Consider the following 21,457-nt stretch of genomic DNA (forward strand, 5'->3'; position numbering starts at 1 on the left):
GCCACAGCCTCAGCTGAGCCAATCTGAAGCCAGGAGTCAGGAGCCTTCTCTGGGTATCCCATGTGGGTGCAGGGTCCCAAGGACTTTGGCCATCCTTCACTGATGTGGGGAACTGATTGAGAAGTGGAACAGCCGGTACTTGAACTAGTGCCCATATGGGATCTAGTGCCACAGGTGGAAGCTGAATACGCCACAGCCTCAAAAGCGTTTTTATTTGCTGCCCATCTTATAGGGTTTCCTACAGATGTCAGGGAATCTCTGTTTTTAGAACATTTTGTAGTCATGGATTAACCTAAACCCCAAAATCTGTATCTACCATCAGGATGAATGTCACTTTGTATGACTGAATGGGGGTAATCAATTTGTTATCCAAGATGACTTAATGTCTAAGAGAAGCTTATTAGATTAAATCCAATTTTTTGATAACACGGTTTGCTTCCTTTTGTTAAATGAATCTAAAAGAAGAGAGAGAGAGAGAGAGAGAGAAAGAGAGAGAGAGAGAGAGAAACAAAGATCTTTCATCTGCTGATTCACTATTAAAATGGCCTCAAAGGCTAAGCCAGTCCAAAGCCAGGCAACTGAAACTGCATTGGGGTCTGCCATGTGGGAACAGGAGCCCAACTACCCAGGCTGTCCTCCTCTGCTTTTCAGGGCACATTAGCAGGGAGCTGGATACAAGTGGAGCAGCCAGGATTTGAATCCACGCTCCAATACAAGATGCTGGCATTGCATCCCTTGAACCCACATGGAAGATCCAGAGGAAGCTCTTGGTTCCTGGTCCCTAGCTTTGGACTGGCCCAGCTCTGGTCATTGCAGTCATTTGAAAAGTTAACCAGTTGATGAACGGTCTCTTTCTGTCTCTCCTCCCTATGGAACTCTGCATTTTGAATTAAAAATATGAATTTTTTAAAAAAGAAATGTAGCAGCCAGAACTCAAACCAGCCTTTGTAAATGAGATGCCAGTGTTGAAGCACTTTACCCACTGTGCTGCAAGGCCAACCTGATTGTAGCCATTTTATTTATTTATTTATCTGGGAGGTAGAATTAGGAAGAGAGAGAGAGAGATCTTTTTTTTGCTGGTTCATATCCTAAATGGCCACAACAGCTGGAGGTGGGGAGTTCGAAGCCAAGAGCCAGGAGCTTTTTCTGGGTCTCCCATGGGGATGAAGGGGCCTGAAGATTGGGTCTTCCTCCGCTGCTTCCCCACGTCATTAACAGGGAACTGAATTGAAAATGGAGCAGCTGGGACATGAACCAGTGCTCCAACAGGTGGCATCACAAGCTTAGCCTACTATGCCAACCAGCACCAGCTCCACCTCCTTTTGAATCTGAACACTGTTCCTAGGTGTGTTCAAGTTGCTTCTGTCTTTCAGCTCCTACAAACAACGCACTGTGAGTATGGGTACACACAAAGCTCTTCAGGCCCCCATTTCCAATTGCTTTAGATACACATTAAAAGTAGAACTGCCAGGTTATACGGCAATTCTCCTTTTCTTTCTTTTAGGAAGTGCCACACTGCTTCCAACAGCAGCTGCACTGTTTTCTATTCCCCTCAGCAGGGCACAGAGCTTTCAGCCTCACTGCATCCTTTTATTACTTGTTATTTGCCTAAGTCTTTGTTTTGTTTAACACCTTCCTTCTGGGTAGAAGATGGTATCTCCCTAATGCTCAGTGACACTGATCATCTTTCATCGTTCATGTGACTGCTGGCCATTTGTATTCTTCCTTTGAAGAAATGTCTGTCCAAGCTCTTTTCTCATTTTCAAAAATTTTAGGGGTTTGAGTTTTGTCACAGCAAGCTAAGCCAACAACTGCTATGCCGGCGTCACATACAAGCGTAGGTTCCGATCCTGGATGTTTCTTTTCTGATTCAGGGAAAGCAGCAGAAGACTTCCTCATCCTGTATTGGACAATCAACTTTGCCTCTTCACCACACATTCCTGCCAGTGTAGACCCTGGGAGACACCAGTGATGGATCGAGGATTTGATTCCCACCACCCACAAGAGGCCTACATTGAGGATGGGGCTCCCGGTTCCTGGCCTGGTCCAGCCCCTGCTATTACAGGCATTTGGGGAGTGAAGCGTAGAATAGATTTCTCCCTCCCTTTTCTCCCTCTTTCAGTCCCCTCTCTATCTCTCTTTCACACAGAAAAAAAAAAAAAGGAAAAGAAGAAAGAAAGAGAGAAAGAGAGAAAGGAAAAGTAACTAACCTTTTCTCCAGACACAATAGAACAGAAAACCAGTAGCCACAAGATAAAAAATTATTTGGGAAACTTTTTCTGTGATTATTAATTTAAAGCCATTTCAATCAATTTATCATGGCAAAGGATATTTATAAAAGTCATCAAAGGGGACCTGACACAATGGTAGTTGTTTAAATTCTCACCTTGCAAGCGCCAAGATTCCACATGGGTGTCACTTCATAACCTAGCTGCTCCACTTTTCATTCAACTCCTTGTTTGTGGCCTGGGAAAATAGCAGAGGATGGCCTTAAAATCCTGCACCCACTTGGGAGATTTGGAAGAAATTCCTGGCTCCTGGCTTTGAATCAGCTCAGCTCAGGTCATTGTGGCCATTTGGGGAGTGAACCAGCAGATGGAAGATCTTTTTCTCTGACTCTCACTCTCTCTAAATTTGATCTGCTTTTTCAATAAAAATAAATAATTTTTTTAAAAAGCCATCAAAAGCATTCACATTTTTTTTGCATTTTATTCTCATTCTAGGAAAACAAGGTGAGTTTAGTGACCAATGTTTTATATTTATTTCTTACATTTAAGTTGTCCTCGCCTTGCACACGCTGGGATCCCGTATGGTCACCGGATCTAATCCCGGCGGCCCTGTTTCCCATCCAGCTCCCTATTTGTGGCTTGGGAAAGCAGTTGAGGACAGCCCAAAGCCTTGAGATCCTGCACCTGCATGGGAGACCTGGAAGACGCTCCGGGCTCCTGGCTTTGGATTGGCTCAGCTCCAGCCATTGTAGTCACTTGGGGAGTGAACCACCAGACGGAAGATCTTCCTCTCTGTCTCTCCTCCTATCTGTATATCTGCCTTTCCAAAAAAACAAAAACAAAAACAATTTACCTAGCTCCAGACAGCCCAAGTGGCTGGGCTCCTGCCACCCATAGGGGAGATCTGGATGAAGTTCCAGGCTCCTGGCTTCATCCTCAGTCTTGGCCTTGTGGCCATTCGGGGAATGAACCAACAGCAGATGGAAGATCTCTCTTTGTCTCTCCTTCTCTTTCTCTGTAACTCTGCCCTTTCAAGAAATAAATTAATCCTTTAAACAATGAATAATTTATCTAATTCATAAAATCAATATAAAAAACTGAAAATGATTAAATCATGAGAAAATTATCCCTGATCTTATAAAAATCGAAGTATTGTTCAAGCAATTACTGTTAAATGCAAAGTAAAAAGTTAAAGAGCTGGGTGCTGGTAGTGGGTTGAGCCACCAGCAGTGACGCTGGCATCCCATGCCTGGAGCTCAGTTTCCCGTCCTGACTGCATTATCTTACTACTTTTTTTTTCAAGTTTTATTATTTTTTTAAATTGGAAAGTCAGATATACAGAGGGCAGGAGAGACAAAAAGGAAGGTCTTCCATCTGCTGATTTACTCCCCAAGTAGCTGCAAGGACAAGAGCTGAGCCTATCCGAAGCCAGGAGCCCGGAGCTTCTTCTGGGCCTCCCACGTGGGTACAGGGCCCAAGGCTTTGGGTCATCTTCTGCTGCTTTCTCAGGCCACAAGCAGGGAGCTGGATGGGAAGCAGGACTTCTGGGACACAAACTGGTGCCCACATGGGATTCTCGTGTGTGCAAGGTGAGGACTTTAGCCACTAGGCTAGTACTCTGGGCCCACCATACTACTTTTTTTTTTTTTTTTTTTTAATTTTCCAGACAGAAAAGTTTATTTACAAAGGGACCAGGGAAGCAGGGAAAGAAGAGGGGAGGGAAATAGACCTCCCAAGAGAAAGCTGGGCGGTGGGGTGCCTCTCCAAAGGAGAGAGGGAGAGACACCCACCTTACTACTTCTTATCCAACTCCCTGCTAATGAGCCTGGGAAAGCAGCAGAGGCTGGCTCAGGTATTTGGATCCTGTCATCCATGTGAGAGGCCCAGATGGAGGTCCTGGATTCTGGCTTTAGCCTGGTCCAACCCATGCCATTGCAACCAGTTGGTAAGTGAACAGACAGACAGAAAACTCTCTCTTGGGGTCAGCACCATAGTGTAGCAGCTAGGCCTCTGTCTGCAGCACCAGCAACCATTTGGATGCCAGTTTGAGTCCCAGCTGTTTGATTTCTGATCCAGCTCCCCATTCATGGCTTGAGAAAGCGGTGGAATATGGCTCAAATTCTTAGGCTCCTTCGACCATGTGACAGAATTCTTGGGTCTGGCTTTGGATTGGCCCAGTTCTAGCTGTTGCAGCCATTTGCAGAGTGAGCCAGTGGATGGAAGATCTTTTTCTCACCTTACATCTTCTTCTCTCTCTGTAACTCTGCCTTTTAAATAGATAAACCTTTTAAAAACATAAAATAGAAAATTTCTCTCTATTGCTCCCTCTGTATGCCACTCTGTCTTTCAAATACATAAAACAAAACTGGAACAAAATGTTAGAGAACTAGATCATGCCAAAAGGGTTTCTTATGTCTTAGTTCTAAGGCCTTATCTTGCTCCTAGAATAACAAAGACTTGACATAAAGACCCTTTTTGGTGCCCACAAAGGAATCACATTATATTCACTTTTTATTTCTCCTAGACACTTCTGACTGTTTAACTGGATGAGATTTCCCTAGAGTGTACACATAAAACAGGACAACTTTCTGATTAGATAATCTTTAAAGATTTCCAAGAAAAAAAAAGGAGCTACTTCAGATGAATATGAAATTATCATTTGGAAAGCCTAAAATTATGTCCCTTCTGCATGGAGAGGGAAGATGGCTTAAACTATTTCTCTCTCACATACACGCACAGTGACATTTCAGTTGATTAAAAAAAAAATACCTTAGGCACTTGGCAGTGCAACAGAGCGGTGTGATTGAACAGCCAGCTTGAGAGGCTGCCATCATGGTTGTGAACTAAGCATCCTATGTCACACGCTAGCTGGCGTCCCCAGCTCCTCCATGGCCGATCCTGCTCCCTGGGTCTGGGAAGGAAGCAGTGGATGATGACTGACTTAACTTGGGCACCCGCCACCCATGTGTGAGACCAGGAAGGAATTCCTGGCTCCTGGCTTTAGCCTGGCCCAGCTGCAACCACTGCAACCATGTGGAAAGTCGATCAACAGAAGATTTCTCTCTTCTCTCTCTCTCTCTGTCATTCTGCTTCTCAAATAAAGAAGTAAATAGTAAAAGTAAGTAAGCAATCATGTAGGCGTTTGGCAACATAATGAAGCGATATCATCTAAAAGTCAACTTAGGAGCTGGTACTTCGGCATAGGGAATTAAACTGCCATCTGCCATCCCAGCATTCCATATGGGTGCCGGTTCAAGACCTAACTGTTCTACTTCCAAGCCAAGTTCCCACTACTGGCCTGGGCAAGGCAGTAGAAGATGACCCACATGCTTGGACCCCTGCACCAAGTGGGAGACTCAGAAGAAGGTCCTGAGTCCTGGTTTTGGTCTGATCTAGCCCTGGCTGTTGTGACCATTTGTCTCTCTTGTCTCTCCCTCTCTGCCTTTCTCTGTGTAACTCAGACTTTCAATTAAATAAATAAATTTTTTTTAAAAAATAAAGATCTACAGAGAAAAAGATCTTCCATCCACACCCACTGGTTCACTCCCCAAGTGTCTGCAACAACCGCAACTGAGCCAATCCAAAGCTAGGAGCCAGGAGCTTCTTCAGGGTCTCCCATGCAGGTGCAGGGTCCCAAGGCTTTGGGCTGTCCTCAACTGCTTTCCCAGGCCACAAGCAGGGAGCTGGATGGAAAGTGGAGGAGCCAAGATACAAACCAATGCCCATATGGGATCCTCGTCGCAAGGTGACAACTTAAGTCACTAGGTGACGATGCCAAGACCGACAAATTAATCTTTTTTAAACAAATTAATCTTCAAAATACAGATCTTTGTCAGGCAAAATAATTTGGTTTTGTCAAACAGGGTTACCAACTTCCTCATAAGGGTTTCCCTGCAGTTTATTCTTAAGTACCTCCCAACTGAACAATCTTTTCTCAACAGAAATTCCCTGAAATGGCCACTGTTATTCCCAACTGTACTCAGCAGAAACACATCCGCTGGGGGCTGCGTTGTGACACTGTAGGTTCAGACCCTGCTGAGTGCTGTCCAATGGTCTGAGTAGCTGCTGCTCCACTTCCCATTCTGCTCTCTGCTAATGCTCCTGGGGAGGACGAGGAGGAAGATGACCCAGATGCTCAGGCCTCTGCTGCCCACGAGGGAGACCCAGATGAATTTCAGGCTCCTGGCTTCAGTCTGGCCTAACCCTTGGCTGTCGCTATTTGAGGAATGAGCCTGTGGATGAAAGATCTCTTTCTTTCTCCTCCTCTCTCTGTCAAGTAAATTAATCTTTAAAATAAACAAATAAACAAAAGCTTCTGCATCAGAGAGGTGAGGGCCCAAGTTGGCCCAGCTGTGAGGAAACACAAAAGGAGCCGCTCTTCAGGCTAGTTAGCTGAGGCAAGGATGCTGCAGGATGGCACTTCTGCACTTTGCTATCTTGGCATCTCTGGCCAAGGCTGTGCCTCGCCTTTAAAAAAAAAAAGATTTATTTTATTTTTATTGGAAAGTAAGATAAACAGAGAGCAAGAGAAACAGAGAGAAAGATCTTCCATCCGTTGATTTACTCCCCAAGTGGCTGCAATGGCCAGATTTAGGTGATCTGAAGCCAGGAGCCAGTAGCTCTTACAGGTCTTCCATGTGGGTGCAGAGTCCCAAGGCTCTGGGCCAGGGAGGCAAGAACTTAGTATACAATTTGGGCTTGCGGTTTGATTTCTGAGGGAGTTCCAGGAAGGGGACCTGGCTCTAGGTTAGAGGCTGACAGGATTATTTGTTTCAATTATCTTAATAATTGTTATCAAAGACAGGAATGACTGCTGGCTAAACTGTGCTTGGTGAAGAAGCAGCCATCAGTCCACTATAGGAAAGGCAGAGTCACAGAGAGGAAGATCTTCCATCCCGTGATTCACTCCCCAAGCTAAGTCAATCTGAAGCCAGGAGCCCAGAGCTTCTAGGTCTCCCACGCGGGTGCAGGGTCCCAAAGCTTTGGGCCATCCTCGACTTCTTTCCCAGGCCAGAAGAAGGGAGCTGGATGGGAAGCAGGGCTGCCGGGATTAGAACCAGCAACCATATGGGATCCCGAGAGTGCAAGGTGAAGACCTTAACCACTATGCTATCGCGCCAGGCCCATATTTGCACCTCTTTTATGCAGAAAAGAAACCAATCAAGCCCAGAGAATGTTGGAATTTGTTAGGAAATCAAGAATGCTAAGGAGGCCAGCTTAACAGCCAAGACAGGTTTACTTGAGCAAACTTAAAGGAGTCCCCTCTCTTGCAGGCTATGGGTTTTTATAGAAGGAGTGAACAGGTGTGTGAGCTATCCATTGGGGAAGTTTTGTGGTGGGCAGTTGACATCTGTGGTTACTGGCAGCATGCAGGGAAATCGAAGCCCAAAAGCTAAAATGGTGGATTTTTCCAGATGGAATTACCCACGTCCTATTTCCCATGAGAGACAAATGACTCGTTTGGGATCCCCCCACCAGTGAACGGGTGGCAAGGCTGAAGCCCCAGAGCTCTGGCCCCGTGTTTGGTTTTCTTCCAGCTGACCTTCCTGCATGAAGGGACACCATTCGGTTGCCCATTTCCCCAGCTGCAAACCCCGGGTGAATGCCTGCTCAGAGAACACGGGGTTCTCTATTTCTTCTTTCTGGTCAGCTGGGGGCTAAGTATTATTCTGAGAATCTGTTATCTTTGTTCAACTGTTCCCGCCACCCCGAAAATTCTCTCGGTTCCAGACGCCAAGCCCGTTGCTGCGCGAGGTCTTGGCACCTGCTCTTCCCTGCGCCTGCTCTCCCCGTGGCCTCCCCAGACCCTGCGCCTGCTCTCCCCGTGGCCTCCCAGAGAGGCCCCCTTCCATTCAGGTTGCTCAGTTCGCAACCTCGGCACGGTCCATCAGCGAGTGGGGCTTTGGGAGGTGGACGCTGCCCAACACCCTGGTCTCTTCGAGCCAGGTTTCCCTCCATGCCCACCAAGTTCTGACAGCGGAGGCCCCCATCAGGTCCAGGAGTTTTGCTTTCCTCGCTCGGCAGGGGGCTGGGAACCTCCTCAGGGTCGATGCACCCTGAAACGCCGGCCTAACCGCGGTCCACACAGCAACTGTACCCGCTTCCGAGACCACTGGGCATGCGCCGCACGCGCGGCCACGCCCCAAGGTCAACATGGGGGCGGGGACTAGGCGCGCCTGCGCAGCTGCCCGGCGCCGGCTTCCGGGTGAGGCGAGCGCTGCGGGGGGGAGGAGGGCCAGAGTGGCGGAGTAGCGGCAGCGAGTGGGCGTGTACGGCGGACGGTGTGGCGGGCTGGCCAGCGTCCCGGGATCTGTGGGAACTAGCCTGAGAGCACGGAAGGAACCTGGGGTGGCCGCCTGCCGTTGTCACCCGGCATGTCGGCCGAGGCTTCGGACCCGGCGGCAGCCGCGGCCGCGTCCCTGGAAGTCCCTAAGCCCTCGGCACTGGAGCCTGGCTCGGCCGCCGCGTGCAGTCTGAAGCCGCTGACCCCGAACAGCAAGTATGTGAAGTTGAACGTGGGCGGTTCGCTGCACTACACCACGCTGCGTACCCTCACGGGGCAGGACACGATGCTCAAGGCCATGTTCAGCGGCCGCGTGGAGGTGCTCACGGACGCCGGAGGTAAGCCACGCACGCCTTCCCAAGTGGCGAGCTGCGACCCCAAGTCTCCAGGCTCGAGTGGCGCAGCCTTCTTGTACCCCTCTTCCCTGGCTCCCACTCTCACCTCCCTGCAGCCTCCATCCCATTAACGCCTTTCTCACTCTGGTGATAACGTTCTTTGCCTGTGTTTGCACAGAGCTCCTCACTCCGCCAGGCACTATTGCGCAGCGCTAAGTCTCTCCGTCATTCCCCTTGCCAGTTCTTGTATCCTTCACTCCTCACCTCAGGAGACTTGAGAGCCAGCCCTGCCACCAGCCACACCCCGCCCGGCCGCGTCTTCCCTTCTCTCTGCCTCCAAACCCTGCACCTGCACGGCCACCTGGACCGCTGCTGAGCCTGAGCGGTCGCTCACTCCACTCACGTCAATCCCTGCACACTGTCTGGAAATGCAGACTGTGGATGGGGCGGCCGTTTGGTGTTCTCGTGGCAGGTGACCCTTACCCACGTCCTGGTGGGTTGCACTCCAGTCGGCTTCAGATGGGCTAGTGTTTCAAAAGAGGTTACCAGGGCTGAAAGAACAGGAAACTGAGAGAAGTGAAGTGCAGGCCTTCCAGTACCCAAATGATTGCTCCGCTCCTGCCTCTCCCGCTAGGATGGGTGCTCATTGACCGCAGTGGCCGCCACTTTGGTACCATCCTCAACTACCTGCGGGACGGATCGGTGCCACTGCCCGAGAGTGCCAGAGAACTTGGGGAGCTGCTGGGCGAAGCACGCTACTACCTGGTTCAGGGCCTGATCGAGGACTGCCAGCTGGCCCTGCAGGTGAGGGACCCTCCTCCCGTGTCCCTGGGGGAGCTGTCCAAGTGGTTAGATACTGGAGAGCAAGAAAGAGAGCGAGAGAGTATGTGTGTGTGTGTGTGTGTGTGTGTGTGTGTGTGTGTAGGTACTGCCTGGAGAGCAGGGCTGTCCCTGGCCTGAGTCCCTCAGGCTCTCCCGCAGCCCTGCAGCCTCAGGCATAAGAAACTGCTGTCTGCTTCCTGCCGTTCCTTCCCACCCAACCCGGCCATTATCCTTCAACGCACCCCCAGTCTGTTCTGTCCCCTGCTTAGAAACCCTGGACAGGTCCCAGTGCCAGTAGAGGGGTCAGCACCTATGTTTAAATTGGGGTGTACATGCTAGGTGGCGCCCCAATCCCCAGGGTAACATTTCCATCACACTAAGAGTCTTTCTCGCTTGGGATGGTCTGTTTCATTTAGCTTCCAAATTCTTGGCTCACATGAAAGCACCAGGAAGCAGAGCCATTCCTAGACAAGCAACACCAGGGTTTCCATAGCACACCCCCCCCACTGGCTGGCTGGGGGGCTTCTTGGACCCTGAGGGTTCTAAGGAGCTGGGCTGAGAAAGCACAGGGAGACACAGAGCTTGGAGCAGGGGCTGCGGGGCTTGGAGCAGGAGCCGCAGGGCTTGGAGCAGGGGCTGCAGGAGCCGCAGGGCTTGAAGGCGGGCTGCCCCACAGAGCTGACTGAATGCCCTTGAGCCAGTCCCTCCCTCACACTCCCTCCTTCTCACGTTCTGTCCTCCTGCTCTGAAAGATCAGAACCAAGAAAAATAAGGGCAGTGTCCTGAGGTTCCCAGACAGCTCTTCAGTCCGTTCTGCTTCTACAATGGTAGAATGCTCTTTCTTTTAGGATACAATCATAGTAGGAGAATATGGGCGTTTCTTTTGATGTGTTTTTATAGCTTAGAAAGTGGCAGCCCTGACCAGCTCTCTGTCATCCCCACAAGCATTTATAGGCTCTTCAACTCCACAGACATCGAATTGTTGTGGACAAATACCATGTTTTTCATACTCTCAGATTGTAGCTTTTGTGGCGGGCCAGGGGTGGGGGGTAGGCATGCATTTTATACTCATGTGCATATAACCGAAAAAGAATTTTCTAAAACGATATGTGTTGGACACTCCGTTCGTTTGTTCGTTCATTCATTCTTTCTTTCTAAAGATTTGCTTATTTTTCTTGGAAAGGCATATTTGCAGAGAAGAGACAGTGAGAAAGATTATATCTGCTGGTTCACTCCCCAAATGGCTGCAGTGGCCGGCGCTGAGCCGATCTGAAGCCAGGAGCTTCTTCCAGGTCTCCCATGTGGGTGCAGGGTTCAAGGCTTTGGGTCATCCTCTGCTGCCTTCCCAGGCCAGAAGCAGGGAACTGGATGGGAAATGGAGCAGCTGGGACATGACCCAGTGCCCTTATGGATAGGTGCATGCTAGGTGAGGATTTAGTCACTGAGCCATTGTGCGAGGTGCTCTTTCTTTTCAGTGCTGTTTGGGACTCATTAAGCTTAGTTCCTGACCCACTCATGGGTTACCCATTGGGTTTTGAAATACAATGCATTATATCTGGGAAGCACATTTCTACTTTATAGTTTTCTAGGGAGCTGATGTGATTGCACACCCATCGTGTATCCATGAGCTGCCTTCCACCCAGTCTCCCTCTTGGACCCTAGACTGCCAGAGGAGTAGGAAGGTACATCCATGGTCAAGGCAGCAGCACACCGCAGAGCTCGGGCATGGCCCCAGGTCACCTGACCACCAAGCAGGGGTTTTCTCCCAAGCTCAGTCTCCAGTGCCTGCAGTCCAGGTTCCCTGAGATTGTTCCCACCCTCCCCGCCTCTGTACCCTCCCCCGCCCCGCCCCCACTCAGCACACTCCTCCCTATACTCCTCTTCACCTCAGCCTACGCCCATCTATTCCTGGTTGTTTTTTATCTTTCTCCCTTCATTCCCAGCCCCTGCCCACTTCCTTTTTCCCCAGGGACACCCATGCTAGTTTTATGTTTGATACAAAGGCTTGGATTATATTTGTAGCCCACAAGTGTCGTTTTATATACATCTTCATGAACGGCGCTGAGCTGTGGGTCACAGTTCATGGTTTCTGAGTTTGGAACTTTCTTCAGGATCTAGCTATACTGTTGGGTGCCCATCTCCTCCAGTGTGGGGCATTCCCTGCTGTCTTATGTGTTTGTTCCCTCTGGATTGAAGATCAAGACTGCCTCCTGCTTCCTGCCCCCCATAAGCAGTGCCCACTGTGAGCAGCCGTGCATACCTGCCCCATGGCCTGTGCCAGGGCTGCTTGTGGTTATAGCTGGCAGTAGAATGGCTGGATCACAGGAGACCTGCACATGGTGTGACAGTTTCAGTGGGATGCTGTCCTGCATGGCTGCAGTCCTTGGTCCTCACCTCTAACTGTGAGCTCCTGCACACACCCAGCCCCACGGGGTGTCCTACAGCTTCTCGCTCTGCCAGTCTGACAGGTGATCTCGTTTTAATTTGCACACTGCTGAGTACTAAATGAGATTGAGCATCTTCTCATATACATATTCACTGGTTTCTTCACCATCTCCGTCTGTGACTTGCTTATTCATATTCCTTACCAGCTTTCCTACTGAGCTGCCTATCTTTCTGCTAGGGCTTGGCAAGAAAGCAGAGCATATTTCAATTTAGTTTGCAGAAAGAACTAAGCCATCTTACATAAGGCCATGTGTCATACACGTTGTGAGGCTTGGGTTATACATAATCGGGCATGGTGCTATTTACCTACCAGCCTTGGGAGAGTTCAGAAAATTCTGTAAGTATTTGCTAGATTTTGAGATTCAGATGAGAAACCCCAATGAGAAGATCTGTTACACGTAATAACTTGTAGTCAGTTTTAGATATTGCCAACTTCTAATCAGTTTTAGGTATGGTTACCTATCCATGGCATCTGGTATTTAGTAAGTTTAGTAATTAGTAAATTGATAACTAATTTTTTTAAAGTTTATTTGTTTTCATTTTGTTTTGAAAGGGAGAGAGATAAAGGGGAGAGAGATCTGCTATCTACTGGCTGTTGCCCCAAATGCCTGTGACAGCCAGGACTGGGCCAGTCCTGGAACTCCATCTTGATCTCCCGTGTGGGAGGAAGGGACCCAAGTTCCTGAGCCATCCCCTGCTGCCTCCCAGGGTGGCCGAGCGGGAGGCCAGGACTCCCAGCTCAGGCCCTCCCATGTGAGATGCAGGCACCCTGAGCGGCATCTGTAATCACTCTATCAAATGCATACCCCAAGACCTTAGTATTTTAAAATGCAACAAACCATTTATTATTTCTGCAGCAGTATTTATGAACTGTAAAGGTTGAAGGAACACAGGTAATCATAAAATGAAGACACCAAACATGTACTTTGCAGATATGTTTGTGTGTATATTTTTGCCAGAATACAATCATGTTATGTCTACCATTTTGTTATCTGCTTGTTTTGGTATTGTTGAAAATTGACATCCTCCTGTATCAACGTAATGTTTATCTAGCATCCAGGGCAACCTCTAGTTTCTCCAGTTGTTCCAGAAATGTGTTTTTGTAGCTGAGTCATCCAATGCAGGATCCAGTCTAGATCCTCAAATTCCGTCTGCTTGTCATGTCTGCACTTCTATGCCAGTCCACACCAGTCCTGTTGCCTCCTCATGCTGACTTGTTAGAGAGCCTGCCAGTCGTCCTAGAGAATGACCCATTTTCTAAATCTGCCTGGCTGTTTACGTGTGCTATCAGTAGGTTTGTTACCTTACCCTAACTGGAATTTCCTGTAAACTAGACCATAGATTTGGAGGCATGATAGCAAACAGTTTGGTAAGAATACATTCTAGGTAATGTGATATAATTCTTTTTTGGGTTACCCCAAGATACCCATAATATTGCTGATCTTACTGTTAGTCAATATTGCTCAGAATTGGCCCCTGTGTTTAGGTGATGGCAGTTTAATCCCTCCACTGTTGGTGCACTTCCTTGTTCCGAACCATAGAGTATTCTAGGTAATAATGTAGGTGCACAAGTGACTGATCAGCTGTCAACACCAAATGCATGGAACGAGCAGAGGCGGGGCACACTGCAGCCAGCAGCCAGGATCTCAACGCCAGATCTCTGTTCCAGCTGCTCCCTCAGGTGCGTGTTAGTGAGAAGCTAGAGTCAGGCGCAGAGCTGGGACTCGAGCCGTAGTGTTCTGATATGGGACTTGGGCATCCCAGTCTTAACTGTTGGATCAAATGGCTGATTTCAACATGGTCAAGTTCTGAAGCGAGGAAACAGCAGCTTCAGAAGAAGGACCTCCCACACAGGTGCAGAATCCCAAAAACTTGGCCCATCCTCCACTGCTTTCCCAGGCCACAAGCAGGAAGCTGGATGGGAAGCAGAGCAGCTGAGCCCAAGTGTGTGACTTTCAGTGTAAATGGTACAAAAGGCATGGAAGGCTCTGTGTGTCTGTTGGGTCATTCCCTCTGGGGGAAGCAGCTGCTGCCATACAAGGGCCACTTGATGGGGAGATGACTGCCTCCTGCCAGCAGCCAGCACAGACTCGCAGCCAGGGCAGGAGCCTTTCAGAAGCAAATCTTCCGGGCCCAGCCACGTCATCAGATGACCACAGCCCTGGCCAACATCCAGACTGCAGCTTACCGAGAGACCCTGGGCCAGTACCACACTGGCTCTGTGCCCAGAGGGCCAGTGTGGGACAGTGGGTGTTTACTGTGGTGTTAAATCTGTAGCAATTTATTGTCCAGCAGTGAGTAGCTAACAGAGCTTGAGTTCCGGAATGGGGTGGCTGTCATAACAAAAACTGCAAGTGTGGAAGTACTTGCACTTTTCATCTATGCTAGGCAGAGAGGCAGGCCGAGCTGCCTCCTACTGGTGGAGTCCTCGGTTCTCCCAGTCCCATCAGTGCTCACAGGGGCTGTGGACTCAATCCAGGTCTCCCCCAGGGACAGCAGGGACCCAGTGCCTGCAAGCCAGGACTTGAGTTTAGGCATGCCAAGATGGAATGTGGATGTCCCAGCTAGGGACTGAGGGATTTGTCCAGTGGCTGCCCAGGCAGTAACTTTGGAACTAAGAAGTGGGCAGAACCGGAAGCCCTTTGGGGAGAGGGTTAGTAAAAGTGTCAGCGGGCAATGCAAGAAAGTCAGCTGCAGTGAGGGCTTGAGCAACAGTCAGGAGGATGTAATTGGAAACAGAAAGGGGATCCTTGCCTACCAGCAGGAAGTTCAGCAACTCTGTCTCCTGCAGTGCTGTAGAAAAGTACAGACTATCTGAGCCAGCACCACAGTAGAGCATGCTAAACCTCCACCTGTGGTGCCAGCATCCATTTGGGCACCAGTTTGTATCCCGGCTGTTCCACTTCCCAGCCAGCTCCCTGCTTGTGGCCTGGGAAAGCAGCTGGGGATGATGACTTAAAGCATTGGGACCCTGCACCCATGTAGGAGACCTGGAAGCAGCTCCAGCTGTTGTGGCCATTTGGGGAGTGAACCAATGGATGGAAGATCTCTCTGTCTCTCTTTCTCTCTGATTAACTCTGCTTTTCAAATAAAAACAATTTTTTTCCAGATTTATTTATTTTTATTGGAAAGGCAGATATACAGAGAGAAAGGGATACAGAAAGATCTGTGTGCTGGTTCAGTCCCCAAGTGGCTGCAAAAGCCAGAGCTGAGCTGATCCATAGCCAGGAGTCAGGAGCTTTTTCAATTCTGTGTAATAGTGCTCCTAAGAAGCCTGCAAACCTCAGTGCTGGCAGAAGCCCCAGCAGGAGCAGATCTGGCTTCGCAGAGGTCTGTCAGGACAACTGTCTCCTAAAGAACTGAGTTCCAAGACTTTCAAGGTACCCAGGACAGTTTTTTCTTTTTAAAGGTTTATTTATTTTTATTGGAAAGTCAGATATACAGAGAGGATGAGACAGTGAGAAAGATCTTCCGTCCGATGATTCACTCCCCAAGTGAGCGCAACGGCCGGTGCTGTGCCGATCCGGAGCCAGGATCCAGGAACTTCTTCCAGGTCTCCCACACGGGTGCAGAGTCCCAAAGCTTTGGGCTGTCCTCGACTGCTTTCCCAGGCCACAAGCAGGGAGCTGGATGGGAAGTGGAGCTGCCAGGGCATTAGAACCAGCGTCCGAATGGGATCCCGGGGTGCGTTCAAGGCGGGGACTTCAGCCGCTAGGCCATGCTGCCAGGCCCACCCAGGACAGTTTTTGAGAGAATTCTATGGGCAGAAACCCTGTCGAATGTAGACTGAAAGGGACAGAGCCAAAGAAGGGGTCGTTGGATCCCTGAACTATAAACAGGCAAAATGCAGGCTGAGGAGACGGCCGCCGCACACAGCCTTCATGGACAAGCAGGGAGTGCTGTGGCAGGGGCCATGGCAAAGCACTCAGAGCCAAAGTCTGCATCCTTAGCAGGCTGCCTGCAACCCGGTCCACAGCTCCGCCAGGCATCCCTTCTAGGCTTCACCCCTGGGAACAAGAGTGCCCCTGGTGGTGACTCTGGCTAGTCCACTGCTGCATCATGGGCACGTGGAGGCCCTAGCTGGTCTATGTGGCTCACTGGGGTGTAGAGGGGAAGTTTACCTAGAAAGCTGTAATTAGGAAACAACACCCACCAGAGGAACCTCATTTCCACTAGGACCTCATTTGAGACTCTCTTTGAGCACTGCTACATAACGAGATGACACTTGGGGACACCGAAGCCAAGTATGCATTTGGCATGTGGGAGAGATGGGTCTCCATGGGGGTCAGAGTGTAGGCTGTGGGAGCCAGGACTGCCCAAGCATCCCACTGACCCTGGCTTCCTTCATTCCTGTATGGCTGTACCGAAGAGGGCTGACAAAGCTGGGTCATCAGACATCAAGACTCTACTTGGCACAGGTAGATGCCCTGGAGATGTCTGTTGGAAGGGCGGTTGCAGCCCAGAGGAAAGGCCCCGTGTTGGCAGGGTGGGCTATTTCCTGGCTCTGGCTGGCTGGCTGACTGAGCTTTCTCCCAGGACCGTGGAGGCAGCAATGCCTTCGTTGCCTTCGGCCCCAGCTAACACCCTCATTACTACCAGGCCAGGACCACCTGGCTGAGCCACGCCTGAACTGACCACTCTGCTTATTGCCCCCTAGAGTTGCTAAGTTGGGGAGGATTTGTTCAATAGCAATAGATAACCCATACATACCTGTTTCCTACATCTTCAGATTAGCTTATCCTTGAATATTTATTTATTTGGAAGAGTAACAGAGAGACAGAAAGAGGTTTTCACCCACTGGGTCGCTCCCCAAATGGCTCCAGCAGCCAGGAACAGGCCCAGCTGGAGGTAGGGGTCTGGAACTCAATCACTGTGAGCCATCAGCTGCTGCTTTCACAGGTGTATGAGCTGGATGGGAAATGGAGCAGCCGGAACTCGAATGAGCCCTCCCATGGGATGCCTGTGTTGCAGGTGGTGGCTTAACGTGCTGTGCCACAGTGCTGGCCCAGAGGTGTCTCTCTCTTTTTTTTTTTTTGAAATGGCTATTTTTGTGCACGCCCCAGTCTGTATCCTGGTCCTGACTATGTTCCATTGAGTTTTCTTCTGTTTGCACCAGGAACCACCCTGTCATTACCATGGCTTTGTCGTGCCTCCCTCTGTCCAGCAGGATCTGTCTCTTCTTGGCTTCTCTGTGCAGATTGACCTGTGACTGTGGCTACCATCCTTCCGTATTAATTTTAGTAAAAATTTCTAAAGCTTCCAGAAGTACTGTGTGCTAAAATTATAGAGATGCGCCTTCTAGTTGTCAGGGTTGGGAGAGGTGAGCGCAGATTGAGCAGGATGATTTGAGAAAGCAGAGGAGAAACTCGTCTGGCTTGTTCTACCCTTTTCTCCAGCCTCTTGCCACCCAGCCAGGTTTGCCACTTAACAGACACTTGCTGAGTATCTGATGTCTGTCTGCTGGGCACTGAGTGCTGAGGGGGAAAGGAGCTGGGAAGGGGGTGGGGTCACCCTGCAGGGAGGGGCCTGGCTTCTGCAGGGGTGGGAGCTGACAGCCCAACAGGGCAGACAAAGGTAGCCCACAGGCTGGGTGGGCCAAGGGGCAGGCGGCTGGAGCCTAGCTGGCCAGGGGAGACCACTGAGGAGTCTGCATTCTCTGGCCACCCACCCCCACCGACGCTCTAAGTGGGAGCATGCAAGACCTCCTTCTGGTAAGCCCTGAACCACTTTCCACTTCTTCCCCAGCAAAAAAAGGAGAACCTGTCGCCACTGTGCCTCATCCCAACCCTGACATCTCCCCGGGAGGAGCAGCAGCTCCTGGCCAGCACCTCCAAGGTGAGGCACCCTCCCAGCCGCAGACAGCCCTGCAGGGGGGAGGTGGGCCTCTCCACAGCCTCACCCCAAGCCTTCCGCATCCTCTCTCCCCCCAACAGCCGGTGGTGAAGCTGCTGCACAACCGCAGTAACAACAAGTACTCCTACACCAGGTGATGCAACCTGTGGGGGGCATGAGTGGAGCCTGGGGGGCATGGCCCTGCTCCTGACCCACAGCAGGGTGGCAGGAGTGCCAGCACCCTGCAGACAAACCACTGCAGTTGCTGCCATGGACGCCCTGCCACTCACCCCAGGGTATTCAGGTAGCTCATTTCCCCCTCAGAGTTCCAGATTGGGTTCCAAGGGCATGGGGCTCCAGGGAAAGTTCTTGTGAATCCCTGTTTTGTGGATGGGTGTTCTGAGGCCCCAAGAAGTTGCCTGGTGTCACCCTGCTTAGGGGTCAGGGTGGAGTGGCAGGAGCCCAGTGCGTGCAGCCTTGTCAGGGAGCTGCCCCGTGCTGGGACTTAATGCTTCCTTTCTGAGGCCCACTTAGCCTGGCCCCAGAGGGCAGGAGCTAAGTGCAGGTAACTGCGGACTCTACCCTGGGTGGGGTGGGGGACTCATCCAGGGAAGCTGAGGTCCTGGACATCCCTCCCTGTCCTCAGTACCTCTGATGACAACCTGCTTAAGAACATTGAGCTGTTTGACAAGCTGGCCCTGCGCTTCCACGGACGGTTGCTCTTCCTCAAGGACGTGCTGGGCGATGAGATCTGCTGCTGGTCCTTCTATGGGCAGGGCCGCAAGATTGCCGAGGTCTGCTGCACGTCCATCGTGTATGCCACGGAGAAAAAGCAGACCAAGGTCAGGAGGCTTTAGGGGTGGGGGATGTGAGGGAACTGGGACAAAGGCAGTTGAACATGCCCAACAGGAGCCGAGCACCTCCCTGTGCTTTGGGAGCTGGGTAGCTGGAGTTCTGGGTGTAACCTAGCACAGGTTACTTCTGTGAGTCTGATTTGTTTTTTCAAAAAGATTTTATGTTCATTTGAAAGGGAGATTTCACAGAAAGGAGAGAGAGAGATTTTTTACCCACTGGTTCATTCTCCAAGTGGCTACTATGGCCAAAGCTAAGCTAATCAGAAGCCAGGAGCCAGGAATGGCTTCTGGGTTTTACATGTGGGTACAGGGACTCAAGAACTTGGGTCATCTTCTGCTTTTTCAGGCCATAAACAGGGAGTTGGATCGGAAGTGGAGCAGCCAGGACACCGAACTGGCATTCATATGGGATGCTGGCACCACAAGGATTAGCTTGCTGTACCACTGAAATGGCCCCTGTTATGTTTTTGTCTTTTTGGAAAGATTGATTAATTGGAAAGGCAGAACAAAAGACGGAGAGACAGAGATCTTCCATCTACTGATTTATTCCTCAGAGGGCAGCAGGAGTCTGCCAGGCCAGGCCAGGCCCAAACCAGAAGCCAGGAACTCCATCCGGGTCTCTCAGGGGGCGGCAGGAGCCCACACATTTGGGACATCTTGCTGCTGCCTTCCAGGCACAGCAGCCAGAAACTGGATGGGAGGTGTGCCAGAATGACACCAGGCACACCCCTGACCCAGAGCTCTCCCTTCACCTCTTCCTAGAGCGCTCTCCCCAGGCCATCCACAAGGCCCAATATCGCCTCGGCGAGATGATCCCAACATTCCCGCTTTGCCAGCCTGGCAATACAAGCCATTCTAACTGGCTGTCTCTCAGCATTTGTCATCACCTGACTTAGTTTTACATCTTCTTAAGTGTCTCTGCAGGGCACTTGACAGAGCTTGTGGAGACAATGTACAAAATATTTTGATGCAAAAACATTTTGAAATGCATGCACACAGCTTTTCTCGTGGTATCTGTTTTCCATGGATTTTGTGAGGACCCCTTGAATGTCTGCAGCTCCCCACCCTGGAGCCTGAGCTCCCTGGGGACCGGGGCTGTGCTTGACTCATTGCTGTACTCCCAGGATGCAGCACAACCCCGGGGAAGGTGCAGCCGGCGGGTAAGGATTCGCCAGACGGTGAGAGTCTACGAAGACTCTAGGCGGAGGGAGCAGAAGCAAGGCATTCTTCCTGCTGGGCCTGCAAGTGTGACTTCACTGAGTAAAGGGCTAACAGGGGCGGGCCTTGTGGTACAGTAGGAAAGCTGCCAGCTGCGAAACTGGCATTCCTTATGGGTTCATGTCTGGGCTGCTCCACTTTGGATCCAGCTCCCTGCTCATGTGCTTGGGAAAAGCAACGAAAGAGGACCCAGATACTTGGGCCCTACCACCCACATAGGAGATGCAGATGAAGCTCCTGGCTTCAGGCTGGCCCAGCTCTGGCCTTGCAGCATTTGGGGAGTGAGCTAGAGGATGGAAGATATTTCTCCTTCTCTCTAACTCTTTCAAATAAATAAATGCATCTTTAAAGAGGAAGTAGTTGCAGAGAAGGGCCATTGTTGAGCATCAGAGTGCGGAGAGAGGCTGGGTCGGCACCACTGAGCGCAGGGTAGCAGCTGAGGGGTCACTGGTCTTTGGCAGGTGGAATTCCCAGAGGCCCGGATCTTTGAAGAGACCCTGAACATTCTGATCTACGAGACCCCCAGAGGCCCAGACCCAGCACTCCTGGAGGCCACAGGAGGCGCAGCTGGAGGAGGTAGGGCAGGCCGCGGGGAGGATGAGGAGACGCGAGAGCACCGTGTCCGCAGAATCCACGTTCGGCGCCACATCACCCACGATGAGCGTCCTCATGGCCAGCAGATTGTTTTCAAGGACTGACCTCTGACCCGTGCCCAGCCTCCTACCTCTGGGCACCGCCCCCTCCCTGCCTCGACTTTGCTGGTCAAGTCGCGGCCCCTCCCTATCTGCCCTACCTTCCCTGCGGTTGCATCACTGCATGGGACAGTCCACCTCCACCGTGGCCCTTCTCAAGTCATCCTCACTCGCTGCTAACAACAGGGGGCACCCTCACACCTCCCTGCGTTCCCATCCCTGCCCCACCCTCCTTCCCTCAGCAGCTGGGTTGGAATGATTCAGAATTCCCTCTGCCTTTTTTTAGTGTGTTGCCCACGCTCAAGTGTCAAGGATGACACCCACCACTTTGGAGCCACCCCACTCCCGCCTGCCCCATGCAGGGTAGCTTACCCCCCTCTTCGTCCTGCCATTCTCCCTGCGCCCATGACTTTGTACGAGGCTGTCCTGGACCTGGCCCAGTTCAGCCATCTTCTTGATCTGTTTCATATTATTTATTATTTAAATTTTCTATTAAATTATTGGAATAAAGTGGAGTAGAAGATGTGATGCCAGCTGTCCCAGCAGAGGCTCTGAGGACCACCTGTGCTAAGCAGACGCCTGACTCATTTTGTGGGAGTGGTCATGAGCCCCTGCCCAGAGCCTGGTAGCAGAGAAGGAAGTAGTCAGGACTCAGGAGATGATTCACAAATTCTATTTCGTGGCCACACCACCAGCCGCCTGCCTCCCCAAGACCCTCACAGTTTGGAGGCCCTGGCCACCGCCGACG

The 21,457-nt window shown here is 50.8% G+C and overlaps 1 protein-coding gene across 1 annotated transcript; it reads left to right on the forward strand.

Annotated features, from left to right (window-relative positions):
* The first annotated feature begins 8,402 nt into the window (after nucleotides 1-8,402).
* Nucleotides 8,403-21,280, forward strand: KCTD13 (potassium channel tetramerization domain containing 13). Its single transcript, XM_004586869.4, has 6 exons — nucleotides 8,403-8,849; nucleotides 9,481-9,650; nucleotides 17,859-17,948; nucleotides 18,047-18,099; nucleotides 18,592-18,787; nucleotides 20,479-21,280. The coding sequence occupies exons 1-6, from the start codon at nucleotides 8,603-8,605 to the stop codon at nucleotides 20,713-20,715; spliced, it is 993 nt and encodes a 330-aa protein (XP_004586926.1). The 5' UTR covers nucleotides 8,403-8,602; the 3' UTR covers nucleotides 20,716-21,280.
* Nucleotides 21,281-21,457: the final 177 nt, after the last annotated feature.

Source organism: Ochotona princeps, chromosome 24, assembly GCF_030435755.1.
Source record: "Ochotona princeps isolate mOchPri1 chromosome 24, mOchPri1.hap1, whole genome shotgun sequence".
In the NCBI taxonomy this organism is placed as follows: domain Eukaryota; kingdom Metazoa; phylum Chordata; class Mammalia; order Lagomorpha; family Ochotonidae; genus Ochotona; species Ochotona princeps.

Excerpts from the sequence above, each read along its gene's own strand:
- KCTD13 (XM_004586869.4), top strand. The coding sequence starts at position 8,603 with ATGTCGGCCGAGGCTTCGGACCCGGCGGCAGCCGCGGCCGCGTCCCTG. Across the intron at positions 9,651-17,858 it reads ACTGCCAGCTGGCCCTGCAG|CAAAAAAAGGAGAACCTGTC; the intron begins GTGAGGGACCCT and ends CTTCTTCCCCAG. Across the intron at positions 17,949-18,046 it reads TCCTGGCCAGCACCTCCAAG|CCGGTGGTGAAGCTGCTGCA; the intron begins GTGAGGCACCCT and ends TCCCCCCAACAG.